Source organism: Cotesia typhae, unplaced genomic scaffold (genome assembly GCF_013202065.1).
Source record: "Cotesia typhae breed Kobodo isofemale line unplaced genomic scaffold, CoteBio_Ctyphae contig_4, whole genome shotgun sequence".
NCBI classification, from domain to species: domain Eukaryota; kingdom Metazoa; phylum Arthropoda; class Insecta; order Hymenoptera; family Braconidae; genus Cotesia; species Cotesia typhae.
Genome location: NW_027423748.1, coordinates 7,714,980 through 7,735,415, shown reverse-complemented (window position 1 = coordinate 7,735,415; position 20,436 = coordinate 7,714,980). Strand labels below are relative to the sequence as shown.

The 20,436-nt window shown below is 29.7% G+C and overlaps 1 protein-coding gene across 4 annotated transcripts; it reads left to right on the top strand.

The window, feature by feature from the left end:
* Positions 1-1,061: 1,061 nt before the first annotated feature.
* Positions 1,062-19,316, top strand: Nckx30c (solute carrier family 24 member Nckx30C). Of its 4 annotated transcripts, none has more exons than XM_074242382.1 (7): positions 1,062-2,097; positions 4,461-4,484; positions 7,599-7,848; positions 15,790-16,058; positions 16,145-16,280; positions 16,798-17,050; positions 18,379-19,316. In XM_074242382.1, exons 1-7 carry the CDS (start codon positions 1,204-1,206, stop codon positions 18,617-18,619), a joined length of 2,067 nt encoding a protein of 688 aa, XP_074098483.1. In that variant the 5' UTR covers positions 1,062-1,203; the 3' UTR covers positions 18,620-19,316. The 4 variants fall into 4 exon arrangements, with proteins under 4 accessions (XP_074098483.1, XP_074098482.1, XP_074098485.1 ...); XM_074242381.1 differs by having other exon boundaries at positions 7,599-7,863; XM_074242384.1 differs by lacking the exon at positions 4,461-4,484 and having other exon boundaries at positions 7,602-7,848.
* The last annotated feature ends 1,120 nt before the right edge of the window (positions 19,317-20,436 follow it).

Genomic DNA, 20,436 nt, shown 5'->3' with positions numbered 1-20,436 from the left:
GTCTTGCGTGCTTTTGGTTTATAACGCAAGCGCGTTACAATATCGTTCAGAGACTACATCTTTTTTTACTCAACAGACCTGAGCTTTTTCCGTCCCGCTCGGGGCTCGTGGATTTACAACGTTTGGATCATGCGCACAAATCCTCGACAACCGGCTCTCGCTCTCTCCCCCACATTAGATACCCTTTTAGACAAAGATAAAGCGAAGAGCACGAACAAGGACTGAAAATTAGTAAGGACGAAGACGGAGGAACGAGAGGAAGATGATTATGATGTGGACGAGGACGAGGAGAATGCGGTGAAGAGCGCCGTTTTTGGGATCGACAGAGGGCGTTCAAGGAAGACAGGAAGGAGGACTAAAGCTCTACGGGAGTAAGAATGGTAACCGTAACGGCGCGGATAACTGAGAACTGAATATCGAGTATAGTAGAGGGTGGTATATTCCAGTGTGCAGCGGGCGAGCATCGCGGCGGCGACGCCGTTCTGCTGCTCCTGTAGATGGTGTCAATACACCAGTCAGCGTGTCGAACGTGACATCAAGCTTTTCATTCATCATCATATCATAAATACACAGTCTGACTGTTCTGCAGCTTTAGGACGTATGGAGTCCCTCTCTCCAATTTTTCTTCTGGAATTATATAAATATCAATAATATTCATCATCCTTTTAAATTTTGTTGGCAAAATTTAACGTTCTAGTTCGAATAAAATGAAATAACGGAGTCAGTGAATAAATAAATAAAAAATATCCGAAAGGTGCTCTTGAGTGTGTCGCGGTTTAATAGGGTCGCACAGAAGAATCAGTGCCGCGCCTATTACCGCAAAAGAGGAGGATGCGAGCGCGAGTCAACATGAGTCTCGGGCCACCGTGACACAGGGCAACTTAGTTGCTGGATAACTTACTCCTATATATATATATATATATATATATATATATATATATATATATATATATATGTATATGTATATATATATATATATATATATATATATAAGTGAAAAGTGTGTGAGTGAGTGCGGTGATAAGATAAGTGAAAGATAGTGGCTGCGTATCCAAGTGAGGATGCTGCAGCATCAGTGTAAATAATAGTATTAATATTAATAATAATAATAATAATAATAAATAAAAAACTAATAAGAAATAAAAAAACAGTGGGTGAGAGGTGATGTGACTACTCAGGCAGTTAAATCAAGCAGGAGTGAAAATGAAGGGGTGCATCGTTTCACTTCTGAGGAGGACGATGGTAGCTCTGGTGGTGCTGATAGCAGCGTCGACCTCGTCCACCGGGGCCCACCGTCCTGTGCCCAATAATAGCCCAGCGCTGGTTCCAAGCTCGGCCTCGCCCGCGGCAACGCTTCTGGGGTTCGGTTCGAATATCTCCAGCGTAAACTCCTCTAATGGGCATCCCAGGGAGCTAGACATTGGGTACGACGGGTACAATGCGACTCTCCATCATCGGCACCACTTCGTTACCCCCCACGGGGCCGAGGACAACACGACGGTGGTGGAAAAGACCCCCCTGTTCCCCAAGGATTTGTTCACCTTCGAGGAAAGGAGACGCGGGGCGGTGATTTTTCACGTCCTCGGGGTCGTTTATATGTTCGTTGCCCTGGCGATAGTCTGCGACGAATTTTTCGTCCCCGCGTTGGATGTTATTATCGAGAAATTTGAGATTGCGGACGATGTGGCAGGCGCGACTTTCATGGCAGCCGGAGGGTCAGCTCCAGAACTTTTCACCTCGGTGATAGGGGTATTTGTTTCTTTTGACGACGTAGGAATTGGCACCATCGTCGGGTCTGCGGTGTTTAACATTTTGTTTGTTATTGGGATGTGTGCGATTTTCTCTAAAACAGTTCTGTCACTTACGTGGTGGCCGCTCTTCCGCGATTGCACTTTTTACAGTATCAGCTTGTTAACTTTAATCTACTTTTTTCGCGACAACTTTATACATTGGTATGAGGCACTAGTACTCTTCGGGTTCTACCTGGCCTACGTCGGGTTCATGAAATTCAATCAACCTATGGAGAAACTCGTCAAGAGGATATTGTACAGAAATAAAGTCACAAGGGTCAGGTCGACTGACCAGCTGATGCCATCGGTGAGTCCATCTTTTCGTACTAACCTACTTACTTATTTATTAATTTACTTACTAAATGACCAACTAATCTAAGTCCATGAAAAAAATTTATATTAAAAATATTAAACTAAAATCGACAGACAATTGATCATTTTTTATTTTATTTAACAAATAAATTATTTTTTTAAAATAATAAGTTTTTTTTTTTCACAAAATTTCTTTTTAATAATTCATTTGATAAAAAAATTATTAGACGTCTTTTAATTTCAGTATCATTTAAAAAAAATGAATAATATATACGACTATATAAAATATCAATAAAATATATTTTTAATAGCCAATTTTTGTATATACTTCACAGAAAAAAGTACACAGAAAAAAAGGTTACTTTTTATCAAGAATATTTTTTGAAAGACCGAAATTGTTTTGGGGCTAAATAAAATTTTTTTAGTTCAATAAAACTTTACTTCAGTGAAGGAAAACTTTTTTATCTTAAACATTGTCCTGAGTAAAAAAAAATTAGTTTTTCTACAGAGAATTTTTTCTTTCTGTATATAATTAAAAAACTTTAAAAATGAAAGTATACACACTTAATTTAAACTATATAATATTTTAAGTAAATTATTACATAGTTTAAAATATATTTTTCATATCTTTCAATTATAACTAAAATATATACGAGAATTGGCTATTGAAAATTTATTTTTTAATATAAATTACTTTCATGGGAAAAAAAACTAACTCTTAAAAAAAAATTCAGTTCAGTTCCTTTAAAACCAGCATAAAAACCATCAATACAGTAGAAGCAGTTCTTATAGTTGTTACGCTACATAACCCGCTTGCTTCCATCTTTCATCGATAGCTTGTAGATTTAACTTATATTATAACAAACCATCTTACCCGTTACTTAATTAACATCATCTAAGTAGTTCATCCATCGATCGGTTCATTTATTCGCCGTCAACTTTTCTGAAAAATCATTCAAAGATATACCTACGTATATTTATTAATAACAAAAATAAAAATTATAATTTTCAATAAATGAAGCAGAAAAGAAAAAAAACATAAATGTGCAAGAAAAATGACCATAAGGGAGAAAAAGAAGAAAGGGATGAAAAGGAAACGCTGATATAAGCGTCTGAATACTCTATTCTGAATGTTGACTGGACCGAAAGGTGGACAGGAGCTGATATCAGCATTTGTTCTTCCCACGTCTTTCCTGCTGACTACATAGCTGACATTGTCACAGAGAGTTTGCTTTCAAAAATCGTCAGAGAGCGGTATATTGTCTCAGGAAAATTTCTCCCTCACGGTTTTCATGCTTATTAATTTTTTCTGTATCGCCCTTCACTCAACGTCATCCTTCACTCCTCCATACACACATACATTTAAATATTAATATTTATATTTATATTTATACTTATCCGTCTCCGTTATTATTTTTTTATCTCTCCTCTCGAATATTGTTTTGAAAAATAGCTTTTTGAGGGCGTGAACCCACGGAAAGTTCGCAAATTCATATCCAGATTAATATCTCAGTAAAACAAGCGTGAGTTAATGCTATTGGGGAGCTACCGAGCGTTAAAATACGTCACAACGGAGGCCTCTGGCTTTAGTGAAGGACAAAAAGAAAATAATAACAATAATCATAATGGGAAAAAAAGTTTTAAAATTCGTATGTACGTCTAGTTTCTATCCCACGAGAAATTTCAAACCCAGAACAGAAGAGACGACATGATTTGCATTTCTATACATTATTATACTCACAAATCATCCTATAAATATATCCCGAATTTTTTTACCAAATATTTTGCCCGGTAGTCAAACAGTGGACACCTTTTCGTAAAACATACATTTGCTTTACCATATGTATACATCAAGATGTATCAAAAAAACTAAAAAAAAAAAAAAATTCGTCAGAGCATACCTAAATAATAACCATGTCAAAACTCGAGCCTTCAATATTGACATTTCATTGAAAAAAAAAAAAAAAAAAAAAAAAAAAAAAAATCTTCGAGATAAAACTTTTAGCAAAGCTCACCATCAATGTAGTTGTACATACATAAACTTTCAATGCACGTAATAATCAACTGTCAAAGCTTATGCTTGCTTACTATTTTTAATCTCATACATTATTTATACTTATACTTATATATATATTCTAATAACCCAACCTTTTATTCATCACTATTATTTTCTCATTTATTTATTTATTTATTTATTTATTTATTTATTCAGTTGTTTATTATCTTCGTATTTAAATTAACAAAGTAATGAATCGACATAAATTGTAACAAACTCTGTAAACAATGTCCTTAATTTACTAACAAGTCTCTTGAGTAAATATTGCGACTTTATAGTAACTGGGTATTTCTTGCTTGCAGCACCAGAGCGCTGCCCAGGCATTGGTGAGTCGCATGTGTATCTTCAATTTTCTCTTATCAGTATATACTTTTTTTTAACTTCGTTTTTTTTTTTATTTTTTTTTATTTATTTATTTATTCTTACAGCTATTTTTTTCACTATCATATGTCATCCGCATATTCCAATATCAATACACTCGATCGCAACAAACAAATATTACCTACTTTTATATACGATATACGAATACATACTTATCAAATAATTGGAAATTATTTTCATGAGCCAATAAAAAATTTTTATATTTACTATTGATAATCGATTTTGCTATAAATAATAAACTCGATTCAAATGCTTATCAGAGAAAGGAAAGAGCATACTCATGAAAAAATTTACGATAAATATTTTTTTTTTTATGAATACCAGTCTCTAAATTTTAACATTTTTTGTCAACTTTCAAACAATTGACTGAAAACAATATAACAGTTTTCAGAGAATTGAAGTTGAAAGTTATTTACAATTCGAATAAAATAACTTACACAATTAAATTGTGAAGAGTTATTGTTTTTCAATGAAAATATAAGGTATTTTTGTTTTTATCTATATTCTATATGAAAAAAAAATTGAATCTAGAATATCATTTTAAAAAATTAGATCGTTTTGAACAAAGAAAAAAAATGTTTAAATTAAGTAAAATCTATTAAATCAAGATCAATTTTTTGTTGGAACATTTTTCTGATTAATTCACGATGATGAAATTTTTCAAAAATGATTTTCTTATTTTAAGAATTTTTAAGTATATAGGTAATTAAAATTTTTTGTAACTTTTGGACATGCTAAGGTAAATCTTGAAATAAATTTTCAAGCATTAAAATTTAAATAAAAAATAAATATACAAAAAAATCCTCATAATTTTTAATTAGAGAAAAATTTTCTAAAACTATAATAAAAATTTTTTATTTGTTCTAAAATTTGTATGCCTTAGAAATCCAGTTGTTTTGCGTCCATTTTGTCTCTTGAAATAATAAAATAATAATAATAAAAACTCAAGGCTCCTTTTTCATACAAAGAAAATGAATGTCCGACAGAAATAATGCACGTACTACTTACTAAGAACTCAAACATAAATACTAATACTTAATCTTGATTATCTGTGTATGATTTTTTGATCCATTTCTTCCTAAGAAGACGTTTTTAATTAAGCTTAATTGCCATCGTTTGACAAGCTAAAAAACGCATTTAAGAAATTAATCTCCAGAGACAATAACTGAAATGCAAGTGCAAGATCGCTTTATATTATGCTTTAAAACCAAGAATCGATAGTCAGTGTGAAGCGACAAGGTATACCTATACATATATGTGTATATCCGCATGTACTTGCACACGTACATGTGTATATATTTTATATAGTGAGTCTTGAAGGCAGCTGACCGACTTCTCGGCACTCACTGCAATTAACCCTAGCAAAGTAACCACCTCGAGAAGTTTTCATTGTGTATGACCATACTCAGGTTTCCATCATCCTCTGCAGCCTGAGTATTATAATCAAAAAACATCAATTCTCTTTTTCATTTAATTCTCCCCTCTGTACGCACTATTTTTCCAAAATAAACTTACGTTTTATCTCATTTAATCATTTAACCTCCCTCTTTCGCTTTCTCACTTTCTCTCACATCCTTTCAAACTCTTATCGCACTAACAGTAAACGGTAACTTTAACTGTGCAAATTAAATTCAAGTGCTTCTCTCTTCATTTACTATTATAATTAAACAACTCGGAAAATAAAGTCGTCTCATCATCATCATCATGTTTATTATTAATTGTTATCACTGCTATTGCGGTCAAATTATTTTTTTTTTTTTTTTTTTTTTTTTTTTTACTATTAATATAGTTAGGGTTTGTAATTAATAGTCAAAGGCATAATTAGATCCTGATTATAAATTAAGATATCACTACTATTATTATTATCTATAATCTCGGTGATTAAATATCACCTATTATTTGCTAATTAATTACACCTTCACACGAAGGTTAGTTATTGGTGAATAAATTAATAAATTACAATCACACAAATTTCATTTAAATAGTAAATGCATAACATGATAAATTGGTGATATTTAAAGGCGCATTCGAAATTGTTTGATGTCTAGTTCTAATTAAATGTATGATTATTTTATTAATTAGTTTTTTTTCACTTTGAGTTAAAAATGTTTTTTTTTTTAATATAAAATAAGAAATGTATATTTCTCTGAAGTCTATTGAAAATTTTTCTGTCGATTTAAATCAAAGAAAAATTTTTCAATTGGAAAATTTTCCTAAAATTATTCATTTTTTAATTGTAAAATTAAATGATTTCTATTATTAAATTAATTAAGTTTGAATAATCAACCCTTAGTAAAATTTTTTTGTAATCAATAAATAATTATTTTTCTTAGATAAACAATAAATAAAAATTTTCTCTTTAATTTTAAACCACTACAGTATTCTTTGTTAGTTTATAAATAATTCTTTGCTTATTTAAAAAAAAAAAAGCTTATAACAATTTATTAATAGTATCTACGATAATCTGATGACGATATATTAATTAGTATTTGAAATTAGCTGACTGAGCACAGACATGACACAGGAAAGCTAACTTTGTTCTTATTAGCGACCATTATAAATTATAATAACAACGATCCAAAATAAATTTATGATCATCATTTTTTTTTTTTTTTTCAATAATTTATTTTTATAAAAAATTTATTATTTTTATACTATCAATATTAATAAAGTTAAACTTGAATTTTTTTACTTATTTTTAAAAATTTTTATTTAATACAATTTTATTTTGACAGCAAAATTTTTTACCGAAAAAAATTTATAATAAAAAATAATTTGAGTAATTAAATGAATAAATGGTTTCTCCCGTTAAACAAGAGCTCTAACACTTTCAAATGCACCGGGCGTAATTTATTAAAGGGGAAAATATAATATATTAGGTGAAATAAATATGAATATGTTAGTAAATAATAAATAGTCTTGACAGGCATATATAAAATAAAGGAACATGAATAATAAATATTTAATAATAAATAATAAACAATAAAAAGGATTTTGAATTATTAACTATGAATAAATGTAGGTGTATGTGGGGTGTGTGTGTGTTTGTGTTGTTCCAGCAGCATCCAAACGCAACGAATAGCAGTGAGACGAGTGTGGGAGGAACATCAGGTGCCTGTGGCAGCAGCGGTGCCGCGATAAACGCCGATGCCGGATGCAGCAGCAGTCGTGGAGGCAGCAGCAGTGGCCAAGGCTGCGAGCAGTCATCATCTCATCCAGGTGCTCGACACCCATCAAGGGAGAGTCACGCCAAGTTTAGGCACGGCCTATTACAACTAATGATCCACACAATTGATCCGCTCCACGACGGTCAGTCTCGCGCCGGTATAACTTCAACACTCTCTCACTCTCGCCTGCCTGCTTGCTAGCACGCTGCCCATTATTTTATAAATTGATTAATTAATTGATTAACTGATTAACAACCCAATTAACCACTAACCACTGTAATTAATTAATTATTTCCCTTAGATCTGTTTAACCAGAGAGATTCTGAGCCAGAGCCAGACTGAGCAACTTTCTTCTGCTTGTAATTTTTTTTATTTTTTTTTTTTCTATCGAAATTTTTTCCATCCACAACCCAGAGGACAGTAAAGTCGTGTGTACACATTGTCAAGAGCTAATTGATAGTCCAGTTGAACTTGAGACAATGTAAAAGCGTAATTTTTATTCCTCCACGCGAGGTACACAATTCTCCTAGCCGTGTGTGTCTACTTAAACTGGAAAAACTCGTGAGCTCTCGAGTGAAGGTGAGAATGTCATTGTTGGAGAAAAAAAAGAGTTACGTTGATGAAAAAAGTAAAAATATATAATAGGGAAAGAGAAAAGGTTAAAAAAAGCTAAACAAAAAGAAATAAGGGAAGTAGTGCCACGGGGTCGCTGGTGGAAAGGGCAAAGAGATGTCGTAGGCATTGAAGGTTAATTCTGCTTTCGATAATGTAGGCCAAAAGCTTTTGCTTTTGCAACAGCCACCAAATGCCCTTACCTACGTGTACGATATGGATGTATTCAAATATATATACTTAACAACTATCGCTGTTATGTGTATGTTTCGAGAGTATCCCCCAAGTACGTACCTAGTCGCGAGTAGAGCGAGTAGAGCGAGTAGAGCGAGTGTATCGAGACCCTGACCTACAAACCGCTCTATCGATCCTAACTACTGACTGTAAATTTCGCAAGCTCGAGGTTATACCTTCTTATCTTTTTCCTCAAATTTTTCTCCAATCATCAAAATTTTCTCCAAGTACAAATGTGTACGATTAAAAAAAATGTCATTCTTACTGTGCTCTAATATAACTATTTTATTATGCACATCAAAATCATTTATGTTAATTAAATTCTACGCTAGACGATTATTAATTTATGATCAGTTTCTCAAGTTAATTTTTATACAATTTGAATATATATTCAACTAAAAAATTTATTTTTTATGACAAATTTCTGCACTAATAAAAAAATTAACTTGATTAATTCAAGAGAGAAAATCTTAAACCAAGAAAAAAATATCAAAGAATTTAATCATCTTAAATCAAGCAGAAAAAATTTTTAATTAAATTATTTTTCTTTAATCAAATTAATTTTTTTTTATCAGTGTGCTTGATGATAGTTTACACAAATAATAAATCTAAATTTATTCAAAAATTAATTATGATTATTTAAACTACTGAAAAAAAAAATTTATAATTGGTTTTATTCGTCAATAATTCTGTTAGAATAATAATTGTAATTTGAATAAATTTCTAAACAGCAGAAATATATCAACTTTAACAGAACCATTCGTTTAGAAACGTCCAAATATATTACTATACACATAACAAAACACAATGTAAAAAAACAAACCCATTGGGAGAAATGAATCAATTGAAAAATGGCGATTGGAGCTTTTTAAAAATGTAAAACAATTGTTATTATTTAGGTTTAAGTCTAGCCGTCCGGCCAAGTTAGCTTTATAATATTTAGCAAAAATAATTACAGTAAAATATGTCTAAATACATTTGTTTAATCACGTTCTACACCTATAATTTATCAATATATTTCTTTTTATTAACATTGAATCATTAAACAGCAAAAATTATTTTTGTTATTCAAATAATTCATTTTTCCCAATTAAATTATTTATTTTCATTGTTATTATTTTATTTCAAACTTTTTAAAAGATTTCTTGTTACCACATTTTATAAATATATCTCTTTAAAAGCGCAAAGAAACATGAAGGTTGACTATCACGGGTAAACTTTAATTTTGTTAAAAGTCAGTGACGTGATGTAATTAGAGGTTCTGATAATTCTATTTAACCAAGATTCCCAAACATAACAAAAAAATAAAATTCTAACTTTCTAGAAAACATTTCCACATTCTGAATAGAATTGTATGAATTAAAAATAGTTTATTTACAAGTTTATTTTAGACAACTTATGAATAACAATTCAATTCTTTTCACAAGATTGAATTCATTTATAGAATCCGGGTTAAGAATTGATGTTAAAAAATCAATTGAGCTTGAAAAAATTGTGACATGACACGAATTAAACCTCAATTTTATGAAATATTTTAATGTTTCATTTTCTATCCTTCAATTTTATTTAAAGAAATTTTTTTTTAATTTTTTAAAAATGAATACTTTTTTTTTAAGTTTTCATTTCTTCTAATCAAAAAAAAAAAAAAAAAAAAAAATTTTCTCAGTCTTGTAAATTTTAAAAAGAATCTTCCTACACTTTTACAACTTGAAAACTTATTTTTTTCATAAAATTCATTATAAAACTTTAAAGTACACATATGTAGGTTATCCTCGCTCGGAATACTAAGCAAATATCTACCATCTTTTAATTAAAGACAAACAATATATAGTGTCTAATAATCCGCGTTTGTTAAAATCCATATTTCAATTACATTATTACTATAAAAGAAAAAATATTTTTCATGATGCAATTACCATAATTTGAAATGAAAGTAATTACATAGCTCTGGTGATTGGAGGTTTTAAATCCCAGAGAAAAAAATATAATATATTAAAAACTGTGAAAAGAATAAAAAGAATAAAAAAGTATAAAAACCCGAGAGATGAAAAGATAAAAAGTCGAGAGAATTGAAAGTGTCTGACAATAGGTAAGGGATGGATGCTAGAGCAGACACACTTATGATCTGGAAAGCTCTTACGATTTTGAGGAAAATGAGCGCAGGAACACTGAGAGAACGTCGTAGCCGGGCGACATTCCAACTAGGCAATGCAGAAGGAATTCACGGAATATCGGGTCACCTCTTTACCCTCCTGGCACCTTTCACCTCACCGAGTAGTAATGTGTCGCCTCTGGGCGGTTCGGTCGCTGGCACCACCACTTCCACCACTTCCACCACTTCCACCACCCGGTGTTTGTTCTCGTCGTTTTGGCTGACTTAGGAACCCTCCAGATATCCTGGCATACGGATAAAGACACGCCACTTTACAGCGTTCCATTGATAATTCAAATCAATTGACCTGATAAAAAATAAAAGAATCCATTTGTATAAAAACTTTTGTTCTCCAGCTTTCAATCCCCGGGCAAATACAGTTGCTGACACTGACATCTCTTTCTCTTCATCTTCCTTTTTTTCTTTCTTGGATTTCCTCAAACACTTTTCGAAACGATAACTTTTTATTATTAAATTTATAAATTCCCAGCAGAGCCCTCGAGAGTCTATTGCTATTATAGTTCAAGTGTCTATTAAAATTTTTTCCATCAAACTCGTCCCGATTGTCCGTCCGTGCAGAACTTTACAAGTAGTTTATTGTATTTTTAAGTACCACTAAACTAATTGCAGACCATTCCATCCTTTGTGCCCATTTCTCCCCTGACTCATCTCTAGTCTGCAGTTGCTGGTATATTGGGGAATTACTGGTTTAGTTTTACGCCAAAAACTCAAAAATTAAAGTCCAATTACATACAAGTAAATCTGCTGGGCAACCATTTAGATTGTTTGCAGCCAGAAACAGAAAATAATAGAAATTTTAAAAAGTTTTTTTTTTTTTTTTTTTTTTTGTACCATATAAGTTACTTGGAAAGCTCCAATCAACAAAGAGCGCTTTTAAATATTGCATTTTAGACAGATGGACATTAAATTTCTTATAACTTTGAAATTCGTAACGTCAGAAGAATAAAACATTTTGCTAAAAAAGGAAGAATCTTTCAAAGTATATATTTTGTAATATCGACCGCAAAAGTTGGATTCTCGAGCGATGTTTGGCGGAGATAGAGTATGTGATTCATGATAAACTATAGTTTAGTCAATTTTACTCGTTCAAGTACCAAAAAGTAACTTTCTTCGCTCTGTTTTTACGTTCCACATGTTTATTGGAAAATATTATGTTAGGAAATATCGAAATTTCTCCCCTTCGACGTATAAGTGTTTACCCACACATATATCAACTTTTGCTAAAAACGTACATGAGCAATTTTTTATATGCATCATATATCGATACTCACATTCTGAAATGTTGTAACCCACATTTGGATAATTTTACAGCAGATGCCAAAAACGGTTTATTTTTAATATTTGTAAAAATAGTTATTTTATAACTTGACCTTTAAATTTTCAACATGAGCTTCATAATATTGTTATAAATCCATTTTTCAAAAAATTTTGAGTTACCAAATTTTGTGGATTGCATTTTAAAACGTGAGTATTGATATGCAAATTACATTTATTTTCAGTAATTGATAATTGCATTAATGAGAGGCCCACCTCCTATTTTTAGCCATGAAAAATCAAAACATTAAGATATTCTAAAAATTTTTTTCAAAATATTCTACACTTTGCCAAATTTAAATTAAAATATTTAATTTGATTTTCAAAAAAAAATTTTAAAATTTTAATTTAAATACAAAAATTTTATTTTAAAAAGTCTTTAAATTGAAATTTTGATTTTTTTATCATTAATATATGGATATTAGAAATTATTCATACATTTTTCCGGCGAAGATATGTGTTAATATAAATTTTTTATGTTTTCACGGATGTTATACATTAGGAAGAAATAAAAATAAAATCAGTTGTAATTTATTCTCAGCCTGAAAATCTTATAGAATTCCAAGTTTTTCCTTGTCAAAACTAGCTTTCACTGTCGATATTGCAAGAATATTATTCGATACATTACGTGAAAAGGGAGTAATCCTTGCAGACAGGGTGAGCGCAGTGGGACCATTTATTACCTGCGAGGTCTCAGTGACAAAGTGCCATAGGCTTAAACTTGTAAAATCAATTCAAGCCTAGTTTTGTCAAAATTTTTATCTTTGCACATATGTATGAAAAATAACTGTTTTAGCAGGGCTGAGAGTCGTCTCATGTGACTCATACTTTAACACGAACAAATTGAAGTGGAATTTATTGTGGATAACTCAGTAATTGAATGTATTTTTATGCCGAAAGTTTACAGAATGATTCTCTGATTTAAACTTGCATCTAAAACTATTGAAATTATCTTGAGTAAATAATTGTAATACACTTGTAAATTGGTTCTTGAATTAACGGCTCATATAACAAACTTCACACTTGAGTAGGTGTTAATTATTTGTACTGGATAAAATAAATATTATTTTTGAGTCTTAAATTAAATACTATTAATGAGAAATTTTTTATAAAGTTTTATTATAAGGGATATTTTGAAAGATACCAGTGCATTAATTAAAAATTTCCAGGATTTTATTTAAAAATAAAATCCTCGAAATTAAATTATCCACAAAAAATTGAAAATTATAAATTTGTCTGACAAAATTCTATTTAAAAAATATTATTTCAATTTAATTTGCCAAATTTTTCACACTTAAATTTATTAAACTCAAGTAAAGCGCATGAACCTTCTTAATTTAAAAAAAAAATCATATTTTTAAAACTACCAGTGAATTAACTTAAAATTTTCTAAACAATACAAAATTTTTACAACCAGAAATTCCACGAAACCCTTAAATACTCTGACCCGAAGTTATTACAGTAAAAAAGTTTCCTAGCAAGACACGTAGATAAAATATAGCGAGTTAGTTGTTGTAATAAAAGCGTGCTGAAAGTAAAGCGTCGACGGGTCGATACTTTGATCGCGTTGCCAGCGCTTGCCCGCGCTCATTCGCTCCACTTGGGCGACCTTAGCCTCCTTTGCCCATTTTGCCGGTCGGTTATTCGATCCTACGGGACATACTCACACCCGTTTGGTATTTATCTCTCTATCTCTGTCTAACTAGGGGTTATCTCTCCCCTCTTTCTCCCTCTTACTTACACCCATCGAGCTCGATAATGCCATAGTATACCTAAAAGATAGATCGTTTTTCAATAGTCGCGGTGAACTCGGAAAAAAAAGCCCAAACATCAACTGCCTCCGTTGGACCTGATCGTAAAGTGCTCTCTGGAATCACTGAATCAGAAATCCCGAATTTAATGCTAGAGATTGTTAGTATTTGTAAAATAGTTGTAGCTATAATCAATAGCGACTAAATCTAGCATACTCACTTGTACAGTTAAAAAAAAATACATAGAGCATCTGATTTTTAAAAAACTTCTATTCATTTAATAAATTTTATTTAAAATTATTATTTAAAATAAAATGAAATGACATACATTTTTTTTCACATTTAATCTATTTAATAGCCAAGTTAGTCCTTGGAGTTTTGTTTAATTCTTAATGATGCTTATTGATGTATTTAATAGTTTAAGATTAATGGGTACGTTTAAGAGTCCAGGTCTTGTGAATAATTAAAGACAATTCAAGACGTTTGCTAGAGAATACTCTCACGTGTAATTACATCCAGTAAGGATTTATTTAGAGTTATAGGGGCTGCTTTGAATGCTGCTTAAGAGCAAAACAGATTTATGTACTTTTTTTTTTTTTTTTTTTTCGTTTTATTTTTACGTCAGTCTCTTTGGTTTATGTTTTTATTCATTTTGCTTCACTGGGTAATCAAATATTTTATATTTATAGGTCATTTCAATCAAATCGCCAAGTTTGTTTTATGCCTTTATGTGTATTGAATAAACTAAATCAAAATATAAATCATAAATTAAACAACTTTTTTAAATTTATCTTTTAATGTCCATTTGAGAGACACCTTGAATTACCGAGGAATTTTTAGCAGTTAATCTCTGTGAATAATGGATTTTTAAAAAATATTGAAAACTTTATTTGTTTCATAAACTTCGATAATTAAATTTATTTAATTGCTTGGTTCGATAATTAGAGTTAGTTTTCAGTAATTCTTAGTTATGTTTTCTTTTTTGTAATTTACTTTTTTTTCTAATATTTATTGAGAAAAAAACTGAAAATTTGATGCGTTGCTGTTTTAGTGGCGCTTTGAAGTGATGGCTGACCTAAGATGGGGCTTTACTCCTTAACTTCTCTATGTTTACAAAGTATAAGAAGTAATACTCTTGAATTTAGTATTTAATACGATATAAAAAAATAATTGTAAAGTTTTTTCAATATTTTACAATTTATTGTATAAAAATTTTTCTTTAAAAATAAATAACATCAATTTAAATTTATTAGCTGTAATCCAAAAACAAAATTAAAAAATTGAAAATTTTTTTAATTTATTGTTTTCAATCTTTTTAATAAAATAGATTAAAAAATAAATTTCTAGAAACATACACGGTAAGAACAAGATTACACTGGATATCATCCTAGATTATAGTGAGTGAAAAAAAATTTCAGATAGTAGCTAGTATAATCCAGATTATAATAAGTATAATTCAGATATCATGCAGTATAATCTGGATTTTTTTAGCTATTATCTGAATTTTTTTTCACTACATATATCACTGAGTATAATCTAAGATGATATCCAGTGTCATCTTGTTCTTTCCGTATATTCGAAAAATATTTTTGCTAAAAATATGAAGTAAAAATGAAAAAAAGTTTCATATTTAAAAAAAAAAAAAGTTATCAAAATTTTATTTTAAAATACAAAACATAAAAATTTATTCTTACGAAATAAATAAAAAATTCTAAAAACTAACGAGTAAAATATTTTCAATACACTTGAAGAAATTAAAAAAAATTTTATGACTTGGTATGAAATGACTTGCGTATGTATATTCAGAAATAATAGAGAATATTAATTAAACAAAGTTAATTGTTTTGATGATTATTTCAACAAGTGCATGTACACATTTAGTATGGTTTGAGTATGTTTAGCGACACGACACACGTGTCAGTTACACTTGTTACTGCTTGTCGTTGAGTCTGCGAGTGGGAAAGTGCCTCAATACTGACAGGGGTTTTTGGACATTTAGGTAAAGTGGATGAGAAAGCGACGCAGTTGCACGCAATAGCGTCACTAAAAGTCCTCTTGGACGCAACAAAGCCACAGAATGGAGCCGCGACATCAACGTCTGCCCAATACTCGGGCTGTGTCTCCAAAGAGACGGCGCTTCAACTTCAGCAGGGGTCACAAGGTACTACGACGACAACAACCACAACAACAACTGCTGGTACCACTGCTGGTATCCAGGAACTTCCTAATGGCGGAATAACTGCTGGCATTGACGCTGGTCTTGAATCGGTTCGTTCTAATCAATAGTTTATCATTATTTTTATTGTTATTATTATTGTATATGAACAAATAAGAAATGATGGTTAAATTTGTAGGGTGATGAAGATGAACCACCAGAAGCGCTAGACATGACGTGGCCCACTAGCCCAAAAAAGAGACTAACGTATATTCTAGTTGCGCCTATTTTATTTCCTCTCTGGCTAACTTTACCCGACACGCGAACTCCGAGAGGTAAAACATGATCTAATAAATCCTTGTATTATTATTGATCAATATATGTAATAATGAAATAATAAAAATAACTAGAACTAATCATTTTCAAGAACGAAAAAAAAAAAAAAAAAAAAATTTTCAAGTACAAAAATCAAGGTCCAATTATTATTATAACTGTCGGTAATAAATCCAAATTATTACATGCCCTTAAAAATTAATTATATAATAGGTAAATTTCTGATGTTATAAAATAATTTTTATTCTTCTAATAATTATATTTAGTTATCACAAAAAAAATTTATTCTTTTTTAATTAGACTTCTTTGATTCGAAAATTAATTTAAAATTTTTATAAATCACTTTTTTAAACGATGTTGAATTTTTCATTTTTATAAAAAATTTATTTATATTATTAATTGTTAATTTTCAATTAAAGATGAATAAAAATTTATAAAAAATACAGAGAAGGGGGTGGGACGGGTTATATCAAAAGAATAAAAAATAAACGAACTAAAATTAAACTGTATTATTTTTAGGAAAAAAATTCTTCATAGTGACGTTCTTTGGATCGATTGTCTGGATAGCAGCGTACTCGTATCTTATGGTCTGGTGGGCGAATGTAACCGGCGATACAATATTAATACCTCCCGAAGTGATGGGTCTTACATTCCTGGCGGCTGGGACCAGTATTCCTGATCTCATAACCAGTGTAATTGTTGCACGAAAGGGTTTCGGTGACATGGCAGTCTCTAGCTCTGTCGGCAGCAATATATTCGATGTGACAGTTGGGCAAGTGTTAATTTAATTAATTGCTTCTCAAGTTTTGTCTAAAATTTCAATAGAAACTATTATAATTAAAATTACTAGTTATCTTAATTGGGTCTATTTTTATAATTAATTAGAATAAATCAGGTAAATCAGACTGAAATTTTTCTTGTTGATATTTATTTCACTTCAGTGCACCGTTTAGTTGGTTAGCAGCTACAAGACAAATAATATATTAATTAATATAATTTAAAATACATTGTAACATAATCCATAGTCAATTAAATTCTTCATGTACACAGTAAAAAATTTTGCGTCATTGCGTCAAAAAATTTAGTGTTAAAAATTTTTATGTTAAATTTTCAACACTTTTTTGTGTTAATTGTTAATTAGTTGCACTGAAGTAAAATAAATATTAAGAAAAATATTAATCTTTACCTGAATTATTACAACTAGGAAACTAGAGTCATGTGATTGTTAAGAATTATGAATTATGAATAAAAGAACTCCAAAATCCAAAATTAGATAAACTCTGAAAATTATATAAGTAATACAAACTATCTGTTCTGAATTTTTAAAATGAGAGACAAAAATCCCTTTTATAATAAAGATATGCCTTTTGAAAAATTATTCGGTAATTATTTACAAGTGGGGTCAACCCTATTTTTGGCCATATCTAGGTGAAAAATTAACATTCATCTTCATTTATTTTTTATGGCCAAAAATAGGGTTGACCACACTTGTAAAAAATTTCCAATTATTTTTATTCTTTTAATTATATGGATTAATATTTGACTTACAAGGACATTCACATATGCAGAACAAAATAAATAAATGTACAAATTTTAATTAGCGTCAAATTCGAATCTATTTATATCTACTCTGAAAACTTATTATAATAAATTAATTATATAAAATTTTGATAAGGTACAATTGGGTCAAGACTTTTCTAATGAAACTAAGTTCAATTTAAAAAAAAAAAAAAAAAAAAAAAACATTTTATCATAAAAAAAAAAAACCGAAGATAAAATTTTTCTCATTCTCTTAATTATATAGATAACAATTAAAATAAAAATAACAATCAGTATTGTTACTGTCATTGTCATAGTAACCAATAAGAGTCACCCTTGAGTATCAGTAGCTGTAAGATACGATAATTACATAAATAATGTGAGGTTTTGGTGAGGTAATAATGTGTTAGTATTTGCGATAATCCAGATAATACTAACTGCGGCATATTAGTGTACAGTATATAGTACAATATTAACGATAATAATAATGAGTTTGATAAAACATTAACATGATAGGAATTATGGTAGGATAATAATAATTATTAAATTAATGTCTAATAGGCTTCCGGTCCCATGGCTTCTGTACGGTTTGATTTACGGCAAACCAGTGGAAGTTAATTCTGTCGGGATGGTCTGCAGTATTGCCATACTCTTCTGCATGTTGCTGTTTGTAATTATGAGTATCGCTTGCTTCAAATGGCGAATGAACCGTGGCCTCGGATTCACCATGTTCCTCCTGTACTTTGTTTTTGTAACAGTATCGCTTATGTTTGAATACGAGATTCTCGTATGTCCTGTTTAGGAACTCTATAAAACGAGCGACGTATACATCAACGACGACAAATACAATAATATTTATATTAATGATAAAAACAATAAAAACAAAAATAATAGTTACGAGATTAACAAGATAGATAAGAAGATTTTATTAAAAATCAAGAAGAAAAAAGTTAAGAATTTTACGCATTTTAAATTATTCGACTCACCGACTAATCAGAAGACAATTACACCTTTAATTCTAACGTAATTGTCCAACGGAACTACCATAATCGATTTGTTATTCAATGAGGTCTGTAAATATGTATAAAACCTTGAAAACTGTCCTTGTCATAGTCTTTTTATCTAGATCAAATCGGCATTTTAATTTATAATAACGTCAGTATAAACTATATGTATAATAATACTCGACTTTTTATTTGTTTGACTATTCAGGTATTATATTAGGTACTGTAAGGGAAAAAAAAAAACATAATAAGGTTTGCTTTTTATTTATTTAATCAAGACACTCGTTAGTTATTTTAAGAACTTGATAACAGAGCTTCGCACGCCTACCTCGTTGCCCGCGAGGTTATTATAGTTGATAGGATTAAATTTTTCGCAATTTTGTATTACGTAAAAATATAATATTTAGATATATGTATATGTTACATTATATTTATAAAGAACAAAAATAATTTAATAAATCGATTAGACTATAATTCGGAGGAGCTTAGTCATAGTCTTCGGCGATGAAGCAAACAAGTTCTCTTAGAGTGTCAGTAATTTTATCAATTATTACTTTTTTTTTTTTTTTTTTTTTTTTTAATTGCATTAAAATCTCATTTTTTTAATTTATAAATTTAAAATTGAAATTGTAAAATTATGGCGTTGAAAAAAATATTGAAAAGTATAATTTAAAAAATGTCCAGGTTATTAAGCGCCTAATTGCGGCCTAGATTATCAAATTACCATCAAATTGAATTCAAGATAATTTTCAAAAGTAATTAAAAAAGATTACTTGAAGTTGAAATTAAAATGAAATTTATCTTAATTTAATTTCAATATTAAATTTTTTTGTGAAGAAATATTAATTTATTTATTTTAAAAATGATAATGTATATATATTTATAAAATACTGACGTTTTTATAATTAATGAGCGTGTTAATTTAAGATATTAAGTTTTTTTTATATACGTATATATTTATATATGTGTATATAAATGTGAAGAACAATTAAATAAATGTAAAACTGTGTTATTGTTAGTAGTGATATATTGGTGGAGCAATTGGGATGATGATATATAAAATATAAGAATAAAATGAGTGGTTGAAGATCGTGATCATATCATAAGATTGGATGTACAGCGAAATTGTAATGTCGGTGAGTCCTCAAAATAAAATTCGTACTGTAATCAAATGCGATCGATTTTGCGGTAGTGAATCTGTTTTTTTTTTTTTTGTTATTTTTTTTTATTCTTATTCTTTATTTTATTTTTTTCCTTCATAACACGCTTGAAAATCGATTGCGCGGTATGAAGTACGATGGAAGTAGCGTTACTCGGTACAGTAGTTATCTAGGTGTAAAATAATGAAAATATTATCCATTAAAATAATATAAATAAATGAATGAATAATTATTCAAATAAACAATAAAAATATTATTAAATGAAATTAGTTAATTATGCACAATACGATCTTCCCGAAGTATATTGATCCGCGAATAATAAATGGCGACGCCCCATTGCGAAATTAGAGCTTAGTAAAATTAAAGTAAACATTTTAAATAAATATACCATGATAGATTTATTTATTTTATTGAATTTTTTCATTAATTGTATTTGTTTTGATTGACAAGTACAA

What these genes read in the sequence shown, in the direction of transcription:
- Nckx30c (XM_074242381.1), top strand. Translation starts at nt 1,204, where the DNA reads ATGAAGGGGTGCATCGTTTCACTTCTGAGGAGGACGATGGTAGCTCTG. An exon ending in TTGACGCTGGTCTTGAATCG is followed by an intron (nt 16,059 to 16,144) that starts GTTCGTTCTAAT and finishes TTAAATTTGTAG; the next exon opens with GGTGATGAAGATGAACCACC. An exon ending in CGACACGCGAACTCCGAGAG is followed by an intron (nt 16,281 to 16,797) that starts GTAAAACATGAT and finishes TATTATTTTTAG; the next exon opens with GAAAAAAATTCTTCATAGTG.